Source organism: Eleginops maclovinus, chromosome 5 (genome assembly GCF_036324505.1).
Source record: "Eleginops maclovinus isolate JMC-PN-2008 ecotype Puerto Natales chromosome 5, JC_Emac_rtc_rv5, whole genome shotgun sequence".
In the NCBI taxonomy this organism is placed as follows: Eukaryota; Metazoa; Chordata; class Actinopteri; order Perciformes; family Eleginopidae; genus Eleginops; species Eleginops maclovinus.
The window spans coordinates 25,120,055-25,139,543 of NC_086353.1; the positions used below are offsets into that span (position 1 = coordinate 25,120,055).

Here is a 19,489-nt window from a genome sequence, read left to right on the forward strand (position 1 = left end):
TACTTAAGTAAAAGTTTTTTTAAAAAGTAGTTTAAAAAAATACTAAGTACTTGTTGTGAAAAATGGCCCTTTTAAACACCAACTCTTTTTTAAAGTATGTTAATTACTTTATTCAAGTTATTAGTGCATTAATGTGTTCATCATTTAAATGTTGCACTTGGTAAAGGTGGGGTTTATTTGAAATACTTTATACAATATACTGGGTAGCCAAACTTATAATAATATGTGTCGATTTATATTTTGTATTAACAACATTAATCTTAATCTTTAGTACCTAAATATAGTGTATATAGTGAGTAAAAATAACAACATTTTCTAAAAAACTGTTGTTGAGTAAAAGTAAAAAGTAGCACAATGTTAAAATCAAGTGAAGTACAAGTACATTCAATGTTTACTAAAGTACAGTACTTGAGTAAATCAGCTTAGTAACATTACACCACTGGACTTAACTTTGCCAAAGTATATTTTTTGAAGATCTGAAGGACCGTCTCATTGATCCCCGGGTTTTAAAGCGAGCCATGTCCTCACCTCCAGCCGGGGAGGGCGCATCTTCAGAGGGGGAGCGGGCAGAGCAGAGGGCGGAGCCTGGAGGCAGTGAAGACGCGCAGCCTATCATGAAGTTTCTCACTACTCAACATACTGCTAACCTGTGCGCCAAAACGCAAATACTGCCTCACTTTGATCGTCAGCGATGGAGATTATCAGATGAAATATGATGAGGATATTATTCTGTGCACGTTTGTCGACGACGGGAAGAACAAGCAGCGCTGAGACACCGAGGTGCATTTATTCATAACAGAGAATAACTCCAGCAGCTCCAACACTAACAGGTAACCTCTCCTTTCTCTGCGAGCTATAAGCGACTGTTACTGGATTATAAATGAATATATCTCAACATTACATTGCTTTACCAATCATGCTTTAGTTTCAATAGACCGAACATTTAAAAGATGCCACTTAGAAGTACTTTGACTTTGAGACATACAATTATAATATATTTTCCACGATAAGACCCTGAGACTTGCAGTTTAATAAACAGTGGTGTAATGTATTGAACAACATTTATTCAAGTATTGTACTTAAGTACAGTTTTGAGGTACTTCTACTTTGCTTGAGTATTTTTATTTTACACTACTTTATAGTCCACTGGGTACTACCATTTGGAAGCCAATATTGTACTTTTTACTCTATTTATGACAAAATGAGTTACAAATTACTTTACAGATTCAGATTATAAACTCCAACTAAATATTAATAAACTACGATATATCATTACGGTTAAACCTATACAGCAATAGCATATAAAGTCATTGAAATTAGCTACATTTTTCTAGCTGTGATGAACACATAAAAAAAAATCCAGTCATTCAATATATATGATTCTAAAATGGGACATAATGCACAATAAGCACTTGCACTATAGTTGCATGAGTACTCAGAAAATGTAGGAAATGTAATTATTTCTACTTTTACATAAGTGAAATATCTGAGTACTTCTTACACCACTTTATATAAAATAAAAATATATTGTCAATTATTTTTTACAACTGAAGTTTAAGTTTCTTTGCTGTGGGGTTTGAAGAATGAAGGTAAGCATTATTTTGATAAAAAAGTTGAAAACATTAATATGTGTAGATTATAGTAGTATAAAGTCCAGGTTCTTAGGTTGATATGTTAATATTATATTTACCTGACCTGTAGGTGTGGAGGGTTAGCTCCATGAGATGTAGTGTGCCTAGTGTGTTGTTTACTCACTTACAAATTATTATGCTGTCTTAAAATGTTATAAAATGTTTCACTAGGAAGCAATTCCCACAATATAGGACTCACATTCATATTTTTTAGAAAGAAAGGAATGAAATCTGTCCATAATGCTGTTTTGAGAATTATGCCGTGACTAATTGTTTCTGTTTATTTAAAATTCTGATTTAATATAATTGTTTCTCCCCTCTTTCATTGTAAAGTAGACCGTATAAAGTTTACATGTTCCCTGTAGGAACAATCCCGAGGGACCCAAGGAACATTTGGAATTAAAATTATTATTTAAAAGTGCACATAATGGGAATTATGGGATTTATTGCTGGTAATCAATAGTTTGAATTAGTTATCTTTGTATATAAAATGGTTTTATTTTCAAAAACAACTCTATGGCAATTGACCAATTGCAAGTCTGAGTGAGACGTGATGTATATATAGTGGTGGAAGACTAATTTAAATAATTCACTGTAGTGAAAGTAATACAACAAAGTAAAATACAAGTCATGTTTTTATAGTTTGACTTAGTTAAATCATAGAACTAACTAAAGGACGGAGGAAAGGACAAAACATAAAAGAACACATATGCAGAATGGGATTTCAGTGCTATATTGTCATAGTATTGGATTATTATTATTATTGATAATTAAATCTGTAAATGGATCTTAGATGTTGTAATTTGTCAAGGTAAAGCTAATTTTGAGTGCTGTTGGGTAGTTCAACTTAAAACAGTGCACATTTTTAATGAACCGATTATATGTTTTGAAAGTGAGAGTATTATAATACACATAATGTTTAACATAGAATTCATTTTAAAATTGACATTTTTATACTTAAGGTAAATACATATATAAAATAAAATTGCACTAAAAAAGAACGTGAGGTAATAATCTTAGTAACCATTGTATATACATATCTAAACAATTTTACTTGGAAGTCTAATTTGAAATTCTAAGCAAACCAGAACAGGTGTCCCATTTTGTACATCTCATTTATCATCTTAATATTTTATATTTAATCTGTCTTCATTTACACATAAATACTATAACATAAACAAGCACATCAAATATTATTTAAAAGAATCCAGTTGAAACATGACAGTGTGTTAATACGCTTTGGAATTTTTAAGTGAACATTAGGTGCATCAAGCGTGATAAAAAATACACTTGTACTTAATGTACAGCCGGTAAATATTGACGGATCTGAAAATGTCAGATCTCTGGTTGCAGTGTGTCTACTCAGAAAGAGAGAAGGAAACAAAGCGGTTCCTAAAAGCTGTTTTTCCAACAACTGCAGTGAGATGCAGTAAAATGCATTCTACGCAATTATGTTCAGTGATTTATAGTGTCACACAGACACTCTAAATCACTGAACATGTAAAGCTGTCATCCATATCCAAACTATCTTAGACAGATTAGACCAGATCAGCCTTCCACTTCCAGCTCATGTCTCACTAACCTTACCTTCACTTAGGTGTGCAATTTACCTTTTATTTTAAAATCAAGCATAGCATTTTATAAATACGAATAAAAACTCTGTTTGATTCGTTAACTATTGCACTCACCAGGTTTTGAATAACTGTTTTGCAGGCTGACTTGTTCTTCACACAAGTTCTTCAAGTTTAACATTTTGTTGTGATGTGAAGAATTTTCAGGTCAGAAATGTTTCATTTTAACAGAAAGGTTTTCATCGTGGTACAGTCTGACAACTGACCTGACCCCTGTCGAATTGATCTGCTCCACTCCCTCTGTCTGTTTCTTCAAGCAAAAGTCACTTGACCCAAAATGGTTTGTTTGGAACACCAGAGACAGTCAGTGATACTTTTTTAAATGTACGTCTACATCTGGGATTTTAAATGATGGGATTTTTTGAATAAAATTTGCCTCAAAAACTGAAATGAGCAGATTATTAGTCTGAAAAAATGGCATTTTGAGATTCCTAATTATTAGCTTTCAAATCAGAACAGAAATGTCTGGAAGTTTGATAAAACTCACGAAAAGATAGATAGATTTATTTAGCCCAAGTTGGGAAATTGTTTTGTCTCAGCATTTTGACAGATAATCTACAAGAATTACAAAATTACTTAGAAGTAGATTAAAATACAACCTAAAATACAGATAAACATCAAAAAACACATTAAAAAAAAAATATTATTCTCAGTAAAAAAAACATATATTCAGAGGAGTATCTAAACACTATGAACTATACAGAATACATTAGGATACTCTCTTATATATCAATCTATTAAACAAATAAACAAAGTATACTATATGAATTGTGTACAGTAGCTTGAAATTAAAAGTCAAATATATCCTGTGAGGTAGGGTTAGTAGGCTGTGATATGTATGCACCTCACTTGTTGAAGTGTTTTCATTTTAAGAAATCAAGAGAAAAGTCTACTCCCTTTCTGTGCCTCTTCCCTATGGCAGACCTATAAAGCGGGGGCCGTGCTGGGTCTTGGCTGGGCAGGTTTTATGACCAGAGCTCTGTCATTGCTCTGTACCATCCTCCTCCTCCGAGGCTGCCTTCCCCCGGGGGCCCCTCTATGCCAGCTGTTTCCCTCAGGAGTTCTTGGCGCTCCCAGCACTTTGGCGAGTGGAGGAGGATGCTGGTGTCTTCGTTTGTTTACGGTTGTGTCAGTAAGAGTGGAGTTGTGGGGACCATTCCGCTGTGCGTCCCAGTCGCATTCCCAAAAGATTACAGAGCAGCGGCTCTGGCTCCAGGCCGACATGAAATAAATCAGCTTGACCTTTAACACCAGACCTTTCATTAGGGAATTCCAAACTAATTGCTTTACAATTTCATTGCAACCAGAAAGCATATCTGAGTCTGTTTGACTGAACCTTTGAGAAGGCCGTGTAATCATCTTGGTTTGGCCGTATTGACTCAACAAATTGGGATTTAGTGAGGGGTTCCTTCCCTGTCAGTCAGAGATACACCACCTGTGTCTACGCTCCACCTGACCAACATATCAGAGAGGCTGCATGTCTTCACATGGAGTTGACCTCTTGTTTTTGGGCAACCTTGTGCAGCTTGCTCCATCAGATATGGTTTCACAGCAAGTGATCTAAGACAAAGATAGCAAAGCTTCAGCCTTCTTTACTGTTTCCTGCTGTAAAGATAATTGTAGATGTTGGAGGATGGGGGTGTGGTGGAAGTAAACAAGACTGTTTGGGGGTGGGACATGTTTGCATCCGATCACAGGTCTTGCAGGCCGGTAGCTTCATATCATGGATTTCCACAGACTTGTCCAACATTACCAAGCTTTGTGTCACCTTTGAAATGAGCCCTCTCTTGCTGACTGACGCTGCAGTGGCGTGCACAAACGAACACACCAGGAGTGTGTCGGGGACACGATGCTGTTTCAGAGCGTGTGCCCATAATTACGTAAATAAAGTAATTGTTCTCATGTCATTGTTCTCTCCCATTCTCAGGCTCCTGTATGCCGTCAGTCTTCAACTGTTGATGCTTTCTGCCGCCAGTGTTAGAGGCGGGCCGTTTTACGGGGCTCCTATTGTATCTTGCCTGGAGGCCTGTTGTTGTAAATCATGTGTGATTCATAAAAACAGGTTCTCCTGTCTGCCAGGTTTCATCTCCACAAACCTCAGAGACGTACAAATAGACTTTGGCCTGCAGCCATACCTCCCTGTAACTTCTTCCTTTACCAAACTGTTCTCCTGTCAACACTCCCCTTCACTCTCCTCCCTGCCCCCATCTCACCAGCATTTATCCCCCCCCCCCTCTGCACTGCCTTTGCACTGGGCCAATGATGTTGTTTTCTTTGCGCTTGTCTTTGACTGTCCTCCATGGGAAGTACCTGGCAGCGGATGCATGTGGCAGGCTTCTGCCTGGACACGTCGGTCTCCCCCTCTCTCCTGCCTCCTTGGCCACGCAGCGTGAGAACGGCAGTATCCATGGCGATGAAGGAGGTGTGCTTGGGGTTTAAATGTTGTAGACAAAAGGATTTAGGCCTGAATGTCTGCACTTCTGATGTTCAGAAACGTTAGATCAGCAGGCTGAGTATTTCAAAGTCTTTCAGAGTGGGAATAAATGACCTCAAGGCTTTAAAGTAGCTCAATGAATCCATTGAGAAAATGCAACACAGTGAGAAAAGCCAAGTTGATACCAGATTTGAAGATATAACAGTTTGTCTGTTCTTTCTTTCTGCAGGTCTTTGACACCGCCATCCCAACATGTGCTAATCTTCTAAGCATTACCCAAAAGATAGTGAACAAGATTTTGAGCTGCCAACATCATCAACAGTGTACCACCTTGCCCAGCTTCTCCCATGGCCCACCCTTACGAGCCTTGGTTGCGGACAGCACCACCAAGTGGCAACTCAGAAGACATGAACATCCCCTCCTGGTGGGACCTCCACAGGGATGTCCAAACAGGGAGCTGGATTGACCTGCAGACTGGGCAGGGTGTAGGCTTGCCTTCAGTCAATCCTGGGAGTTCCATGGGGTTGCAACACTCTTTAGGGCCCTACGGATCCGACCCGCAGCTGTGCACCCTGCCTCCATCTCAGCTCGCTCCAGCCTCGCACTCATCTCACCTCTTCTCTCAGGATGGCTTCAAGATGGAGCCAATGGCCCCTGAAATGCTGCAACAAGAAGCGTACTCCCTGGAGGAACCGCAAGAGAACGCTGTCTCTGCCCGGCCCAAGCCTCAGCGCCGCTCCTCTTCCAGAGGCGGAGGCCAGGCTGCGTGTCGATGCCCTAACTGCGTGCATGCTGAACAGCTGGGCCAGAGCACGGATGACAGCAGGAGGAAGCACATGCACAACTGCCACATCCCAGGCTGCGGCAAAGCATACGCCAAGACCTCGCATCTGAAGGCTCACCTGCGATGGCACAGCGGGGACCGGCCCTTCGTCTGCAACTGGCTCTTCTGCGGCAAGAGATTCACACGCTCAGATGAACTGCAGCGCCACCTTCAGACGCACACCGGTGCTAAGAAGTTCAGCTGCGCGTTATGCCCCAGAGTGTTCATGCGCAATGACCACCTGGCCAAGCACATGCGCACACACGAGTCCCCGCCAGGACACGGGGAAGAGAGGGTGAATGGAGACGGGAGGATGGATAAAGGCTTCGATACACCCACAGCTCCTCAGTCTTCCTCAAACGTGTCCGACAACACAGAGCCTACGCTGAAGCTGAAATGTGAGACGGACCCCTCAGTCTCCAGCGTGACAGGGCAGTCTGGGTAATTTCATCACTTTCTGAAGCATTTTTTGCAGTTACGGGTTAACATTTTGATCCTCTTTAACATAGAGTTGTCTTGGTTTTACAATAGAATAGAGAGTAGAGAAAAGGTTGGGACAAACTTTCACTGATGAAAGTCGGATGGGACAGGAAATATTTCGTGTGAATCCATCAACTAGGCAAACTCTGAACATATAAATGTTTTAGCACACAGAAAAATCTGTAATTTATTCATATTATTTACTGATTCTGTGGATTCAAGTGAAAGGTTGCTAAGGAGGCGATAAAGCTGAAGCTGCAGCTTGTTGCTGGACTTCTGTTGCTGCTAGAGCTTCTGCTACCAGTAGACCAAAGATTAACTGAAGGTAGCAACTTGTTTACAGTGAAATGATTCAAATGTGTTATTGGAAGTGTTGGAGGTATGTTTGTTTCCAATACAGTTTAATACACTAAGGTCAAAGTCAGCATGCTTTTGAATTGAGAAAAGAGGCTTTGTGTTTGTCTCAGATGGGGTATCCTACTGTGCAAGTTGTGATAAGACACTGGAACATAATACAGCATGTTGTCGTTTTTAAACGGTCAGTTGCCAATTGGATGGATAAAAGTTCATGCGACAAAACTGTCTTTGTGCATGTTGGTATGTAAGTGATTAAACGGTACTTATAGTACAACAGACAATAATGCTGTACTATGGCAGCATGCTATAATGTTGGTGAATATATAATATAATATAAAAATGGGAATTGAATGCACTACAAAGGCGTATTTACCAAAGAAATTGTGTTTCTGTTGCCACTTTTGGCATAAGACTTAATGATGAGAATGTGAACACCAGATGAGCACAACAAGATGTGACAATGATGTAAAAATGAAAAAAATGAAAGGGGTCAGAGCCACTGAAAGAGCTGAGCATCATGATCACTAAAAATGGACGTGGAGAGAAAATGTTGTCTGATTAGAGGAATCTTTTGGTATGCCGATGCCAGCGGTCATATCTGCCATAAACTGGACTCTACAGGGCAGCATGTCAACAGTGCTTTTGCTGAATTACACTAAGCAGGGTAGTTTACTACAGTGCCATCTGCAGGCACAAGATTTAAATCTGCATCGATCAATGTTTTTATATTACCAATAGATCCCATAACTTGCCCATAGCAATGAACTCACAGAGAAGTATCAGCCCACTCTGAAGCTCTGTAAGAACTTTATGTTTGAGCCAGCATGGTCTCCACAACAAATGTTTTTCCCATGCAACTAAATCACATCGTCATTTTTCTTTTGTATTTCTACTATTATATCCCTGATCACATTTGTTTTAAACGTATGACAGAAACCTTTGTATTCAGTCCCCATCAGCATACAGAAGGTTAAGGTAAACGGGCCGATCAAAGAAACACAGGACTTTCAAGGAGGTGACCGATCTTTGAGTCCCATGTGAGATCAACTTGTTCAAAACTGAAACTGTAACTTGGGAGAAAATGTGTTTACCTCAAATGCATGTTTATACTAGGGAACATAACTCTGTAGGAGACATAATGGTTTTGATGGATTTTAACTTATTGTTTGGTTTTCTATCTCAAAACTGTTTTACTTCATTTTCACAGCTCTCATCCACATCAACGTTAAACGTAAAAATATGTCAATGTTGCATCTACAGTTAGTTCCGCTGCCCCCGAGTGGCCAAGAAAGATACTGCTTCACAGGTCACAAAAGGTGCAACAGAAAACCTAAAATAATTTACCGTGAATTCATGCCTCAAGAGGTTCAGACGTCGTAGAAGGTGGCAGAAGGATTTCCTACCGATCCAGGTGTACCTCATTATGTGGGTTTACATGTCTTCCAAATACCATCAGCTCAATACCAATTTGCATGTTTGATCAAGTTATAGTTGCAATTATCAACAAACAGTCTGTAAAGGGCTTATCTCTCAACACATTAGATATGTTCATGGGTCTGCAGTTTTAATTAAAAAAAGAATTAAAGTAATAAACAGGCAGAATACTTTGTTCCATGTTCTTCAACAACTCATATACAAAACATTTTTCGAACATGACACCTATTGGATTCTGGATAAGCATGCAGAAAAAGGTTGTTAGCAATCTAGCTAATGTAAAACAATTAAAGTAATAAACAGGCAGAATAATTAGTATAGGTTACTTGTTTGGAATAGTTAACTTTCATAATCAATATTAATTTATCACTAGTTCTGTAGCGGGCAGTGTGAGCAGCACTATTAGGATGTATGTAACCCATCACAGACATTAGGCTGAGATTTCTTTATATTAGGGGCTTGCATTATTGGAGGCTCAAGATTGCTGTATTTATGTATAGGATATAAGAAATGGAAGACCATGTCTAAACATTAGTCAGTTGCTGTGTATTGACTATTAATAATATTATTTTTCGTTGATGTTATTGATAGTCTTTTCTATGTTGGTCAGTAGAGCAAGATGGACAAACGTTTTTAATTGGTTGCTATAGTAAATGTTTTAGTTGACTGTAATAAAATAGATTTGAAAACTTTTAATAAGTATCATGGTGTAATAACTTGTATTTAACCTATTGTTGTCCTTTAAATAAAAAAAAATATATATTCTGTGTCCATGTTGACGTTTTTATTTTTGGAAGATATTCTAACTGTCAGTTAATATTAGCTGTTTAATTTGTTATTTATTATGACAACATACACAACAATTTTATTATTATAAGAATAATAATTATTAGTAAAGATGTAAGTAGTTGTTGTCAACGTACTTATAGTAGCATCAGCAATAGAACAGGTAAATTGGATGTTTTGTTCTAAATCATGTATTACTCTTATGATGATTCATGTGAAATATACAAGTAAAAGTGTTTCTGCTAAATATTAATTAACCGATTTTTATGTTTCGAACTCATGATCATTCAGTTAACTCATGGCAAACATTATCAAGAGAAATGGGAGACATTGTGATGTATTAAGAGTCCATTGATAAGGGGTACAATTATTTTAAACAGTTTTAGCATTAGGCTGCAACATAACAAAATGTGGAGGTAAGAAGGAAGAGAATCAAATCAAGCTTTATTTATAGAGCACATTTCATACGCATTGGTAACACAAAGTGCTTCACAAAAACACATAGAGAAATTCACAAATAGAAACAATATTATCTTCCCCTTCTCTGGAATAATCAGTGTGACACATAGCTTTGCGATTAAAAAGTATGTATGTATATATATACATACTTTTTTATATACAAACACACAATAAAAATAATAATAAAATACAATTCAGTTAAAAGCAAAATTGAAAAGGTGGGTCTTGAGTTTGCTCATATGAGCACTCTCTGCTGCCCTCAGGTCCTCTCGGTAGCTTACCGATAAATAGCTAGGCCGAAGACCATTAAGAACTTTAAAAACCAATAAAAGTATTTTAAAACTGATTCTGTAGCTCACAGGTAGCAGTGCAGAGACTTTAAAAATGGGGTGATGGAACTATATATCAAAGCATTTATTTTAGATATGTTTATTACGGAATGTATTTTATAAGTGTGGCATTTTGTTAAGTAGTTAACTACTGAATTTCCCCACGGGGATTAATAAAGGTACATCTTATCTTATCTTATCTTATCTTATCTTATCTTACCTTATCCTAAGCTTGATGAAGGGAAAATGTAAGTGTTAACAATATGCTGCAACATGGATATGTGAAATGGGTGAAAGGTAATATCATTTGATTTATGGTATACTTTTTTAAATTAAAATATTGAATATGTTGACATGTTTCATAAATACTACAAAATTAACTGAAGGTTAAGGAAGAATTGTTCTTTATGAGCATTTTCAGTCTTTGCTTAAATAGTTGCGTTCAAGATGCCGGCTTTAGGTGCTGTAAGAAATTCACCGTTTAATGATGCATACTGAAACCATCTGTTCGATAAATGAATGGTAAACATGATACGTTTAATCTGCCAAATCATCTACACACGTGTATTTTTATTAACGGAGGTTAAAACCACTTAAAGGGAAGGTTAACTCATAGCGTTGACAGTTTATTTATTCAAGACGCCAGAGGTGTAAACTCAGGAGTTTATGACGGGTACGTGAAAGCACCGCCAGCCGTAACCGGAAAGAGAATTATTCACAACAGGAAATGTACAAATCACATCACACACAAGCCATGGTGGATCCATTTTCTAGCTAGCGTTGAACTTCTTATTTCCAGTTTTGTCGGACAAAATTGTCCATTTCATTTTATTGTTGGCTTGAAACGACAACTTTTTCAAGATGGGGGGAGGTGATTTGGTAAGTATGAGCCATCTACGCCGCTTTTGTGTTAATAGAGCACAACAATGTCAATTCCATTGAAAATATGGGCATTTAAAGACGTTCGTTTGTTTACTGGTGTCCATACATATTTTAAAACATGAGCTAATACCTACTGAGAAAGTTTACTCGCTAGAGTTCCGTTCTGCACACTTTCGTCTCAGATAATCCCTATGTCTTAATAGCTAGAACATAACTGCAAGTTTTCGTTAGCCTAAGGTCAACGAACTGGTCGTCAGCTAGATGCAGAGCTGGGATAAGTACTCAGATATTGTACTTGAGTAAAAGTAGAAGTAGCAGAGTGTAGGAATACTCTGTCACAGTAAACGTCCTGCATTCATGTTCCTCCAGTAAAAGTAGAAAGTATTCTCATCTAAAAGTACTTAAAGTAGCGACAGTAAAAGTAGTCATTGTTTGATTGGTCCATTTCAGAATAATATCTCTGATATGTTTTATAATTATTGATCATTAAAGTGTTCTCAGAGCTGGTAAAGGTGCAGCTAGTTTGAATGGCTTTGTATACTGCAGGGTAGCTGCTGAATTTACTCCAGGTGAACTAAAGTCTGATTAAAGGGCTGATCATAAGCTGGTACATGATAGTTTTTATAGTAAATAATACTAAATGTTGTCAATCTTGTCTTCTCCAAGAACTTGAAAAAGAGCTGGCATCCCCAGACTATGAAAAACATTGAACGCGTTTGGAAAGCTGAACAGAAACATGAGGCCGAATGCAAGAAGATTGAGGAGCTCCAGAAGGAACTGAAAGATGAGCGAGCCCGAGAAGAAATAACAAGATTTGCAGAGACAGCCGGATCCATCAAGTGAGTTCTCTGATAGTGTAGTGAAGGTTACTTTGTTGCTTTCAGAAATTGAATCTCTAAAACATATATTATTTATTTTATGATGACAGGAAGAAGGATGATCGGCTGGACTGGATGTACCAGGGCCCTGCTGGCCAGGTGTCCAGAGATGAGTATCTGCTGGGACGTTCCATCGACAAGCAGATCACCGACCAATACGAGGAGCCCGAGAGCGGCCCTTCAGCTGAGACAGGCCTCCTGCCCGGCTCCATTTTCAACCCCTCCACTCCTGCCTCTAACCTCGACCTGGCAGCTAAGATCAGGGAAGACCCACTGTTTGAAATCAGGTTAGTGAGGCCCTTATCTGTGGTCATTTGTTCTGAAAACAAGCTACCAGGTGCAAATGTATAATATAATGATGTTTCGTTGCTTTTGTATAGAAAACGTGAAGAAGAAAAGAAGAGAGAAGTCTTGAGTAATCCAGTGAAGATGAAGAAAATTAAGGAATTGGTAAAAAAAAAAGAGTTATTTAGTTTTTTAAGTTTCCTTACTGTGATTTTTGAACATTTTTCCAACATGCTAATAACTCTGACCATTTAAAAAAACAAGATTGTAGTTATACTGTAAATGTAATAAAAACAACTCACTCATATCAGACAAGTTTTCCTTCCTCTGCGACTTCCAGAATGTTCCTACTAACTTTGTTACCAAAAGACAACTTCAGTTTTGTATTTTCATATCTTGTTAATTATTGGTTGGCTCTCTCACAGTTGCGCCAGAATCTCGACAAGAAAGACAAGAAGAAGAAGAGGAAGAAGGACAAAAAGGAGAAGAAAGACAAAGAGAGAAGAAAAGAGAAGAAGCATAAGAAGAGGAGTTCAAGTTCAAGCTCAGAGGAGGACGACGAGAAGAAACACAGGTATGAAAGGGGACTGTTTTAAGCTGAATCGGGGACATTCACTTTTTAATCAATCAATTAGTGCTGAATTATATTCTTTGATCTGTTTTCAGGTCACATTCACGAGATGAATCTTCAGCAGACACCAAGTCTCGTTCCCATCATGTTCCAGGTTACGGCCTGCTGGTCAGTTAGCAGCAAAGCAGTATTTCATATTACTCTTTTCTTTTTGTCACGCATTTACAATTCCAATCATTAATCTCGCTTTTCCCTCTCAGTTACCCGCTGGCAGACATCACCAGTCCTCCGCTCCTTCCAATCATTCCGGGCGCCGTGAGAGGAGCCGCTCCCGATCGCCTAACAGGAACAGCAAGGAGAGCCACGTCCAGTCTTCCTCACACAGAGGCGACAGGAAGGATGAGCCCAAAGCTTACAGCCAACAGAGAGACCGTTACCAGAGACCGAGGCACCCTGTAGCCAAGTAAGACTTCACAGAGCTCCAGAAGTTAGGAGACACTTCACTGAAGGACGGATTTTATTCAAATACTGACATCAGAATCTGTTTTGTTAAGTCGGTTTACACATTTGAGGAATTTGCTTTGGTATCAATTGTGCATACAAAAACACAGAAAGAAGAATACGCAGCAAAAAATAGTACTATTTGAAGGCTATTGTAATAAACAAAATATAGATATGTGAGAAAGAGAGTACAGTAAAATATGACAAATACTGTATTCAAATTGGAGAGCTGTGCAGTTAGAATGGGATGATTCTCAGATGAAATTGATTACCTGTGTGCTTCTATAAGAATGCCATTCATCTTTGAGATTTGAATTTATAATGATAAAGATCTAATATTGGAGTTTCCTTCCGTTATTAGATCGGAAATCTTCTGTCCTTTTACTGCCATGGTATATATCAGTGTCTTTATCTTTTTATACAATATGCAGAATAACTGCTTTGAGTCATTCTTCTCAAGTAGATTTAAAATGTCTGAATATTAGCCAGTCAGATGGCCTTCAATTGTTGTACTGATTGGGGCTGCACGAAAGATGACCTTCTGCACAGCTTTTTGTTTTGTTTTTATGCAGTGTTCTATGCATTCCAGTGGGGCCTGCGTAAGAATGTCCAAAATGTCCCAGTTAAAAAGTCAAAATGTATTTTTTAGTAATAGATATAATTAAAAATTCACAAAAAAAGGTTATCCAACTAAATATTCTGCTTCATCCATATTTGTTGGCATTATACCTTTTAAAAAACGGTTTTACTTCCAGCTTGCTGCAAACAAAGGGAGGCTTTAGTTAAGGGAGAAAAGTTAATCTGATGAAAAAATTACTAATTTAATCCTTTCTTTTTTTTAAATCAGCTGATGTGTCAGACATTTCAATATTTATTTGAAAGCATCATCTTATGATGACTATGGGTTAGTCAGAGTCACTTTAATATGGTCTTCAAAAAACATATTTAAATGATCACCCGTTTAAAGAGCTTTGCCGTAGTCCCCACCCACTGAACGGACTCCAGTAAATCCCCCATGTTTTTTTTCTGTCCGACATAGGAAGCTCTCTCCAGAAGAGCTGGAGCGCAAGAGGCGGGAAATGATGGACCAGGCCAAGCAGAGGGAGGAGGACAGGGAGAATAATGTGAGGAGGTACAGGAAGCAAGACGAGCAGGAAAAGCAGCGGGAACAAAATGTCAAGCGTGACCGCCACGCTGGCTTCATTCAGTAAGTGTCTCAGCAACACGGAAACAGAAAATAATCATAGGCCGTGGAAATATTATCATCTTCCTGTCTTAATCCACATATCATGTCCTGCAGGTGTCTCTTCATTTACCTGCATGCTTATTTTTTTTTTAACTCTAGTAACACTCACCTTTCCTTCTTGCAGTAATATGAAGCTGGAGAGTGCAGCCAGCTCTTCCTTAGAGGACAGAGTGAAGAGGAATATCCACTCCATTCAGAGGACGGCAGCCTCCCTGGACAACTTCATGAAGAGATGAAAACACCATTATCATACAAACTGATTTTTAAGGCTTGGAATATGCCACCCACTCCTTTATCCCTCTCTTTAATGTATTGAACAGGTTGGCTTGTATTAATGCATTCAGTATTGTGTGATGGGAGTCTGTCAAATACGGGACCATATGGCTCCAGGCCTACTTTAGGCTTTTATTTTATTTTATTTTGAAAAGTTGTTTCCACAATCCATCATTTATATTTCAGACTATCATGGCTGATCCGTTCTCGATCATTTTGTAAAAAACAATTAGTTAATGTGATCCCAACTATGTACAGGATATTGTTTTAGATTTTACAGTTTCACAAAACCTGCTTTTATTTTTTGAAATATATGGTCAACATATATGGTGTACACCTGTAATAATTGGAGTAAAAACATTTTTGCAACTCTTAATGTTTTGGTTTTTTTTAAGTAAAATTGAGAAGTGAAACACGCCAGGTTCAAATAAAACATGGCAACAATATTTACCTCAACACCCCCTTTATTGATGCTCCAGTTCCATATGCAGAACAGTACCTTATTGTTTTATTGTCTGAAAATACAATATGAGAGAAAGCTCATTTAGTTTTATTGTTGTAAAAGTCTTCAGAAGTAGGATTTTTATATATCTCAAAATCTTCAACAATGGTGCATTGGCATTTTATTCATCAATACAAATGTTGTGTTGAGCATTTTGCTTATTCCTTATTTCACCCAGCCATTTTAGACTCAAAGTGATTAATCAACATTCAGTTAACGTTAAGAGAAAGGAATATTCGTTGTTTGAATACCCAATCCGGTGAGAGTTAAACTAATTTCAGTTTTAAAAGCATAAAAAAAAAAAAACTGACAGAAACCTACCGGTTTTAATTTCACTTTAACACGCCTCAAACAAACTATACAAGCAAATTTCGCAGTGTCCATGTCCTCCAATGACAGCAGCGCTTAGCACAGTGGCGTTCAACCAGCCAATGAACTTTGCGCAAGTGATGGCGTATTAGAATCATGTTAGGCTGATCCCTCTGTTTCTAAATCGTGCAGTCACTGTGGGAAACTGAAGAGCAATCATTCACAATAGCCAAGAAAAAGTGGAGTTTGCTATTTTTAGCTACTAGGAATAAACCAAAAGACACTCACAATGGTAAGAGCACCATACATTAGATCACATGCCAATGTGTTTTTGGATAAATGGTCAAATGTAACTAGTTTTTAAGAGTAACAGTTAAAAGAGATGGCTAAGCTAATGTTGGTAGCCAGACTTCTCCATCCTGCTTAAAGTTAGCAAATATTCTATGGAAACATATTTTGACTTCAGTTTTGCAAGTAACTATAATCCTTCAACCGTACACCTTTAAATATATTCAATGTTTTTGTTAATTATACAAAACATTACATTGTGATGGTAGCCGGGGCATAGCTGCAATGCTAACTACTTAGCTTACCTAGCTGCACACGAGCTAACGTTGTGTCTTGTGCGGTAACTTCACTGTTACAATCACTCCCCGAATTCACTGTAATGGCATTGTGATTTTTTTAACTCAGGTTAACTTAAACGGTCGCTGTTGCGTTTGTGTCAACATCAGCAAACGTTTGATAAATTAGACATTGTTGGTTTGGTTGGCTAACGCTTCAATCTGCTAAGCTAGTCAGCGTTAGTTAGCAATTTGATCATTTGAATCTACTGACAGCAGAACACTGCAACAACCCAGTAACGAAGTTTCCCCGGTACATCATTATGTTTAAATATGTATAACGAGTGATAGTTAAGACGTTGGTCCAATGCTAATGTTCTACTACTACACTTTCTCTTTTACTTTTATTTGTTTTGATAGTTGAAATGATGTTTAGATTAACGTTATGCTCCATGTTTACACATGTGGGTGGTTGGAAATAACCCTAAGTAATGTTTTTTGTCCTTAAATGAAATAAACAGATTTAAGTCATTTATTTTATGGACAAAATTATTCAGCACATATATTGAATGTTGCAATTAATCAATATTCTTGAGGGTGTTCTTTACATTTGATGCTTTTTAGAAAGACACTACATTTTAATTTCAATTAATGTGCATAGTTTTTTCTCAACTTGTGGAGTAAAATACCAATGAAAGTAAACGGTGCAGGCTTTTAAAAATCTCTTTACGTTTAAAAAGTTGGACTTGTCTTTTAACCAATTGTTTGATCTATCAATGGTTTCATCTTTGACTGACTTACCTCTCTCCTTCTTCATCCAGTCTATTATGAACTATAACGGAGGGGCCGTCATGGCCATGCGGGGGAAGAACTGCGTGGCGATAGCTGCGGACCGGAGATTTGGCGTCCAGGCTCAGATGGTCACCACAGATTTCCAGAAGATCTTCCCCATGGGAGATAAGCTGTACATCGGGCTGGCAGGACTGGCCACTGATGTTCAGACAGTGTGAGTGTGTATACCTCCCCCAGGGTACTATGATGACAGGATTTATTTAAAACTCTTAAAGCTGCAATTTTCAGGTCTAGATTAAGAAAGACAACTCCGCTAGAGAAAGCTTGGTATCTCAAATGTAATAATCCATTATTTATCTCTAAGAACAAAAGTGTTTTAGTTTTATTCAACTATTTAGGGAAGAAAAGCTTTCTTGAGAGAAAAGATCTTTCTTTAAAGCACAGCTTTGAAATAAGTAAAATTTGCGATTTCTGAATTAATTCAAATGTAAATATCTGAGGAATGATGGACGTCTTTGCCTTGTGTGTAGATCCCAGAGGCTTAAATTCAGACTGAACCTGTACGAGCTGAAGGAGGGTCGCCAGATCAAGCCCAAGACCTTCATGAGCATGGTGTCTAACCTGTTGTACGAGAAGAGGTGAGTGCCCTGAATTTAATGTAGACCCATGTCTGCAGACAGGCGGCATACAGTAGGAAAAAATACTTGCATATATGGTAAATGTGTCATGCTCTCATCAGGTTTGGACCATACTACATCGAGCCTGTGATCGCCGGAATAGATCCCAAGACCTCCGAACCATTCATCTGCTCCTTGGATCTGATTGGCTGCCCCATGGTGACAGAAGACTTTGTTGTGAGCGGCACCTGCTCCGAGCAGATGTACGGCATGTGTGAATCTTTGTGGGAGCCAGACATGGTAAGTAGTGTGTGAAGTTTAAAGTCACTTTTAGTGTAGGTTACTTGCAGGATGCTAAATTGCAACATAATGGATGTTTCCTTCATGATCGATGTATATATTGTACAGACAAATGCAATGTATACATTTCACTGTAACTGCTTGGTAATGTTTTGATTCTATTAGATCTTTTATTGGACTTTTTACTCTTAAACATAATTTACACAAACATCATTTTTTTTATTGCATATTGATTATTTTTACTTTTAGTTGTTTCCTTCTTATTATGGCATTTAGGAACTTTTCTGTGGGAATTTGTATGTGTTTTAATGCTACTCCCTTGTATGTGTTTTAATGCTACTATTTCCTCCCTCCACATGTGCTATGAGTGGAGCAGAGATTACAAAAAAAATGTTATGCACATTTGACACATGACTAAGTCAATACAGTGTTCTTTTGTTTGCTAGGATGTGTGTCTATTTTCATTTCATGCCATTTCTAACATAGGGTCTAGTTTGAAGAGTTGTTCTTCCTATTGTTCAGGACTTGGTTTACTTGGTGTTCAGTCCTTGCCACATGTTTTTTGAATTGAAAGATCCTGACTGCTTTATTGGAGAAATGTGTTGTGTGTGCAGGAACCAGAGGACCTGTTTGAGACGATCTCCCAGGCCATGCTGAACGCCGTGGACAGAGATGCAGTGTCTGGTATGGGAGTGGTCGTACATGTCATGTAAGTACAGAGTCGCAGCACAGGTGTGGTTTGATGTTGATTGACAGGTTTGCAGTGATTGACAGCCTTTTCTTTTCTCTGGCAGTGAGAAAGACAAGATCACCACACGAACCCTGAAAGCCAGGATGGACTAGAGCTTCTGTTTCTCCCCGCGCTTCAACAACACACACGTTTTGTATAAAAATAATAAACAATGCTTGTTCTGTCTTTTTCTTTTCTTCAAAAATAAACTAAAATGTTTAAACTACATACACGACTGAAGTTATTTGTGGAAGAACGTTCACTACATTGGAACTACTTTTCAAATCTCATATTGTAAGAACCTAATAAGCAAGTTCAAATTCAAGACACTTGCGAGGCTGGCCCTGGAACATGGTTATAACCTTTCCTTTCTACCACAGAAGTAAACTATTTTTTTAAATGCCCCAGACTAATGACAATTAAGAGATATTACCTGATCCTTGTCTTAAAAGTTGTTTCTTTTGGGAGAAAGGTCTTAAGGGTAAGACCAAATCTGAATTCTGAAAACCTGCCGAGAATGCTTTGGTTTTTCAAACAAAAGCTACCAAGGTGCAATGCATGAGTAAATTAAATACATTTTCCCGAGTAATGTAAAGTATCATTTTGGGGTACTTAACTACATTTCAGAATAAAATAGTGTGCTTTTACTGCGCTACATTTATTTGACACTTGTAGT

General features: G+C 38.0%; 3 protein-coding genes across 3 annotated transcripts; all 3 read left to right on the forward strand.

Annotated features, from left to right (window-relative positions):
* The first annotated feature begins 635 nt into the window (after positions 1-635).
* Positions 636-9,552, forward strand: sp6 (Sp6 transcription factor). The gene is made up of 2 exons (XM_063882759.1): positions 636-830; positions 5,926-9,552. The coding sequence occupies exon 2, from the start codon at positions 6,044-6,046 to the stop codon at positions 6,962-6,964; it is 921 nt and encodes a 306-aa protein (XP_063738829.1). The 5' UTR covers positions 636-830; positions 5,926-6,043; the 3' UTR covers positions 6,965-9,552.
* A 1,524-nt stretch (positions 9,553-11,076) lies between these two features.
* On the forward strand, positions 11,077-15,376 carry cwc25 (CWC25 spliceosome associated protein homolog). Its single transcript, XM_063882696.1, has 9 exons — positions 11,077-11,243; positions 11,913-12,085; positions 12,175-12,411; positions 12,505-12,574; positions 12,835-12,983; positions 13,076-13,148; positions 13,241-13,443; positions 14,521-14,688; positions 14,852-15,376. The coding sequence occupies exons 1-9, from the start codon at positions 11,226-11,228 to the stop codon at positions 14,961-14,963; spliced, it is 1,203 nt and encodes a 400-aa protein (XP_063738766.1). The 5' UTR covers positions 11,077-11,225; the 3' UTR covers positions 14,964-15,376.
* A 539-nt stretch (positions 15,377-15,915) lies between these two features.
* Positions 15,916-19,041, forward strand: psmb3 (proteasome 20S subunit beta 3). The gene is made up of 6 exons (XM_063884845.1): positions 15,916-16,103; positions 17,196-17,380; positions 17,697-17,804; positions 17,906-18,083; positions 18,698-18,792; positions 18,878-19,041. The coding sequence occupies exons 1-6, from the start codon at positions 16,101-16,103 to the stop codon at positions 18,924-18,926; spliced, it is 618 nt and encodes a 205-aa protein (XP_063740915.1). The 5' UTR covers positions 15,916-16,100; the 3' UTR covers positions 18,927-19,041.
* The last annotated feature ends 448 nt before the right edge of the window (positions 19,042-19,489 follow it).

Excerpts from the sequence above, each read along its gene's own strand:
- sp6 (XM_063882759.1), top strand. The coding sequence starts at position 6,044 with ATGGCCCACCCTTACGAGCCTTGGTTGCGGACAGCACCACCAAGTGGC.
- cwc25 (XM_063882696.1), top strand. Across the intron at positions 12,086-12,174 it reads GAGACAGCCGGATCCATCAA|GAAGAAGGATGATCGGCTGG; the intron begins GTGAGTTCTCTG and ends TTATGATGACAG. Across the intron at positions 12,984-13,075 it reads GACGACGAGAAGAAACACAG|GTCACATTCACGAGATGAAT; the intron begins GTATGAAAGGGG and ends ATCTGTTTTCAG.
- psmb3 (XM_063884845.1), top strand. Across the intron at positions 17,381-17,696 it reads GCCACTGATGTTCAGACAGT|ATCCCAGAGGCTTAAATTCA; the intron begins GTGAGTGTGTAT and ends CCTTGTGTGTAG. Across the intron at positions 18,084-18,697 it reads CTTTGTGGGAGCCAGACATG|GAACCAGAGGACCTGTTTGA; the intron begins GTAAGTAGTGTG and ends TTGTGTGTGCAG.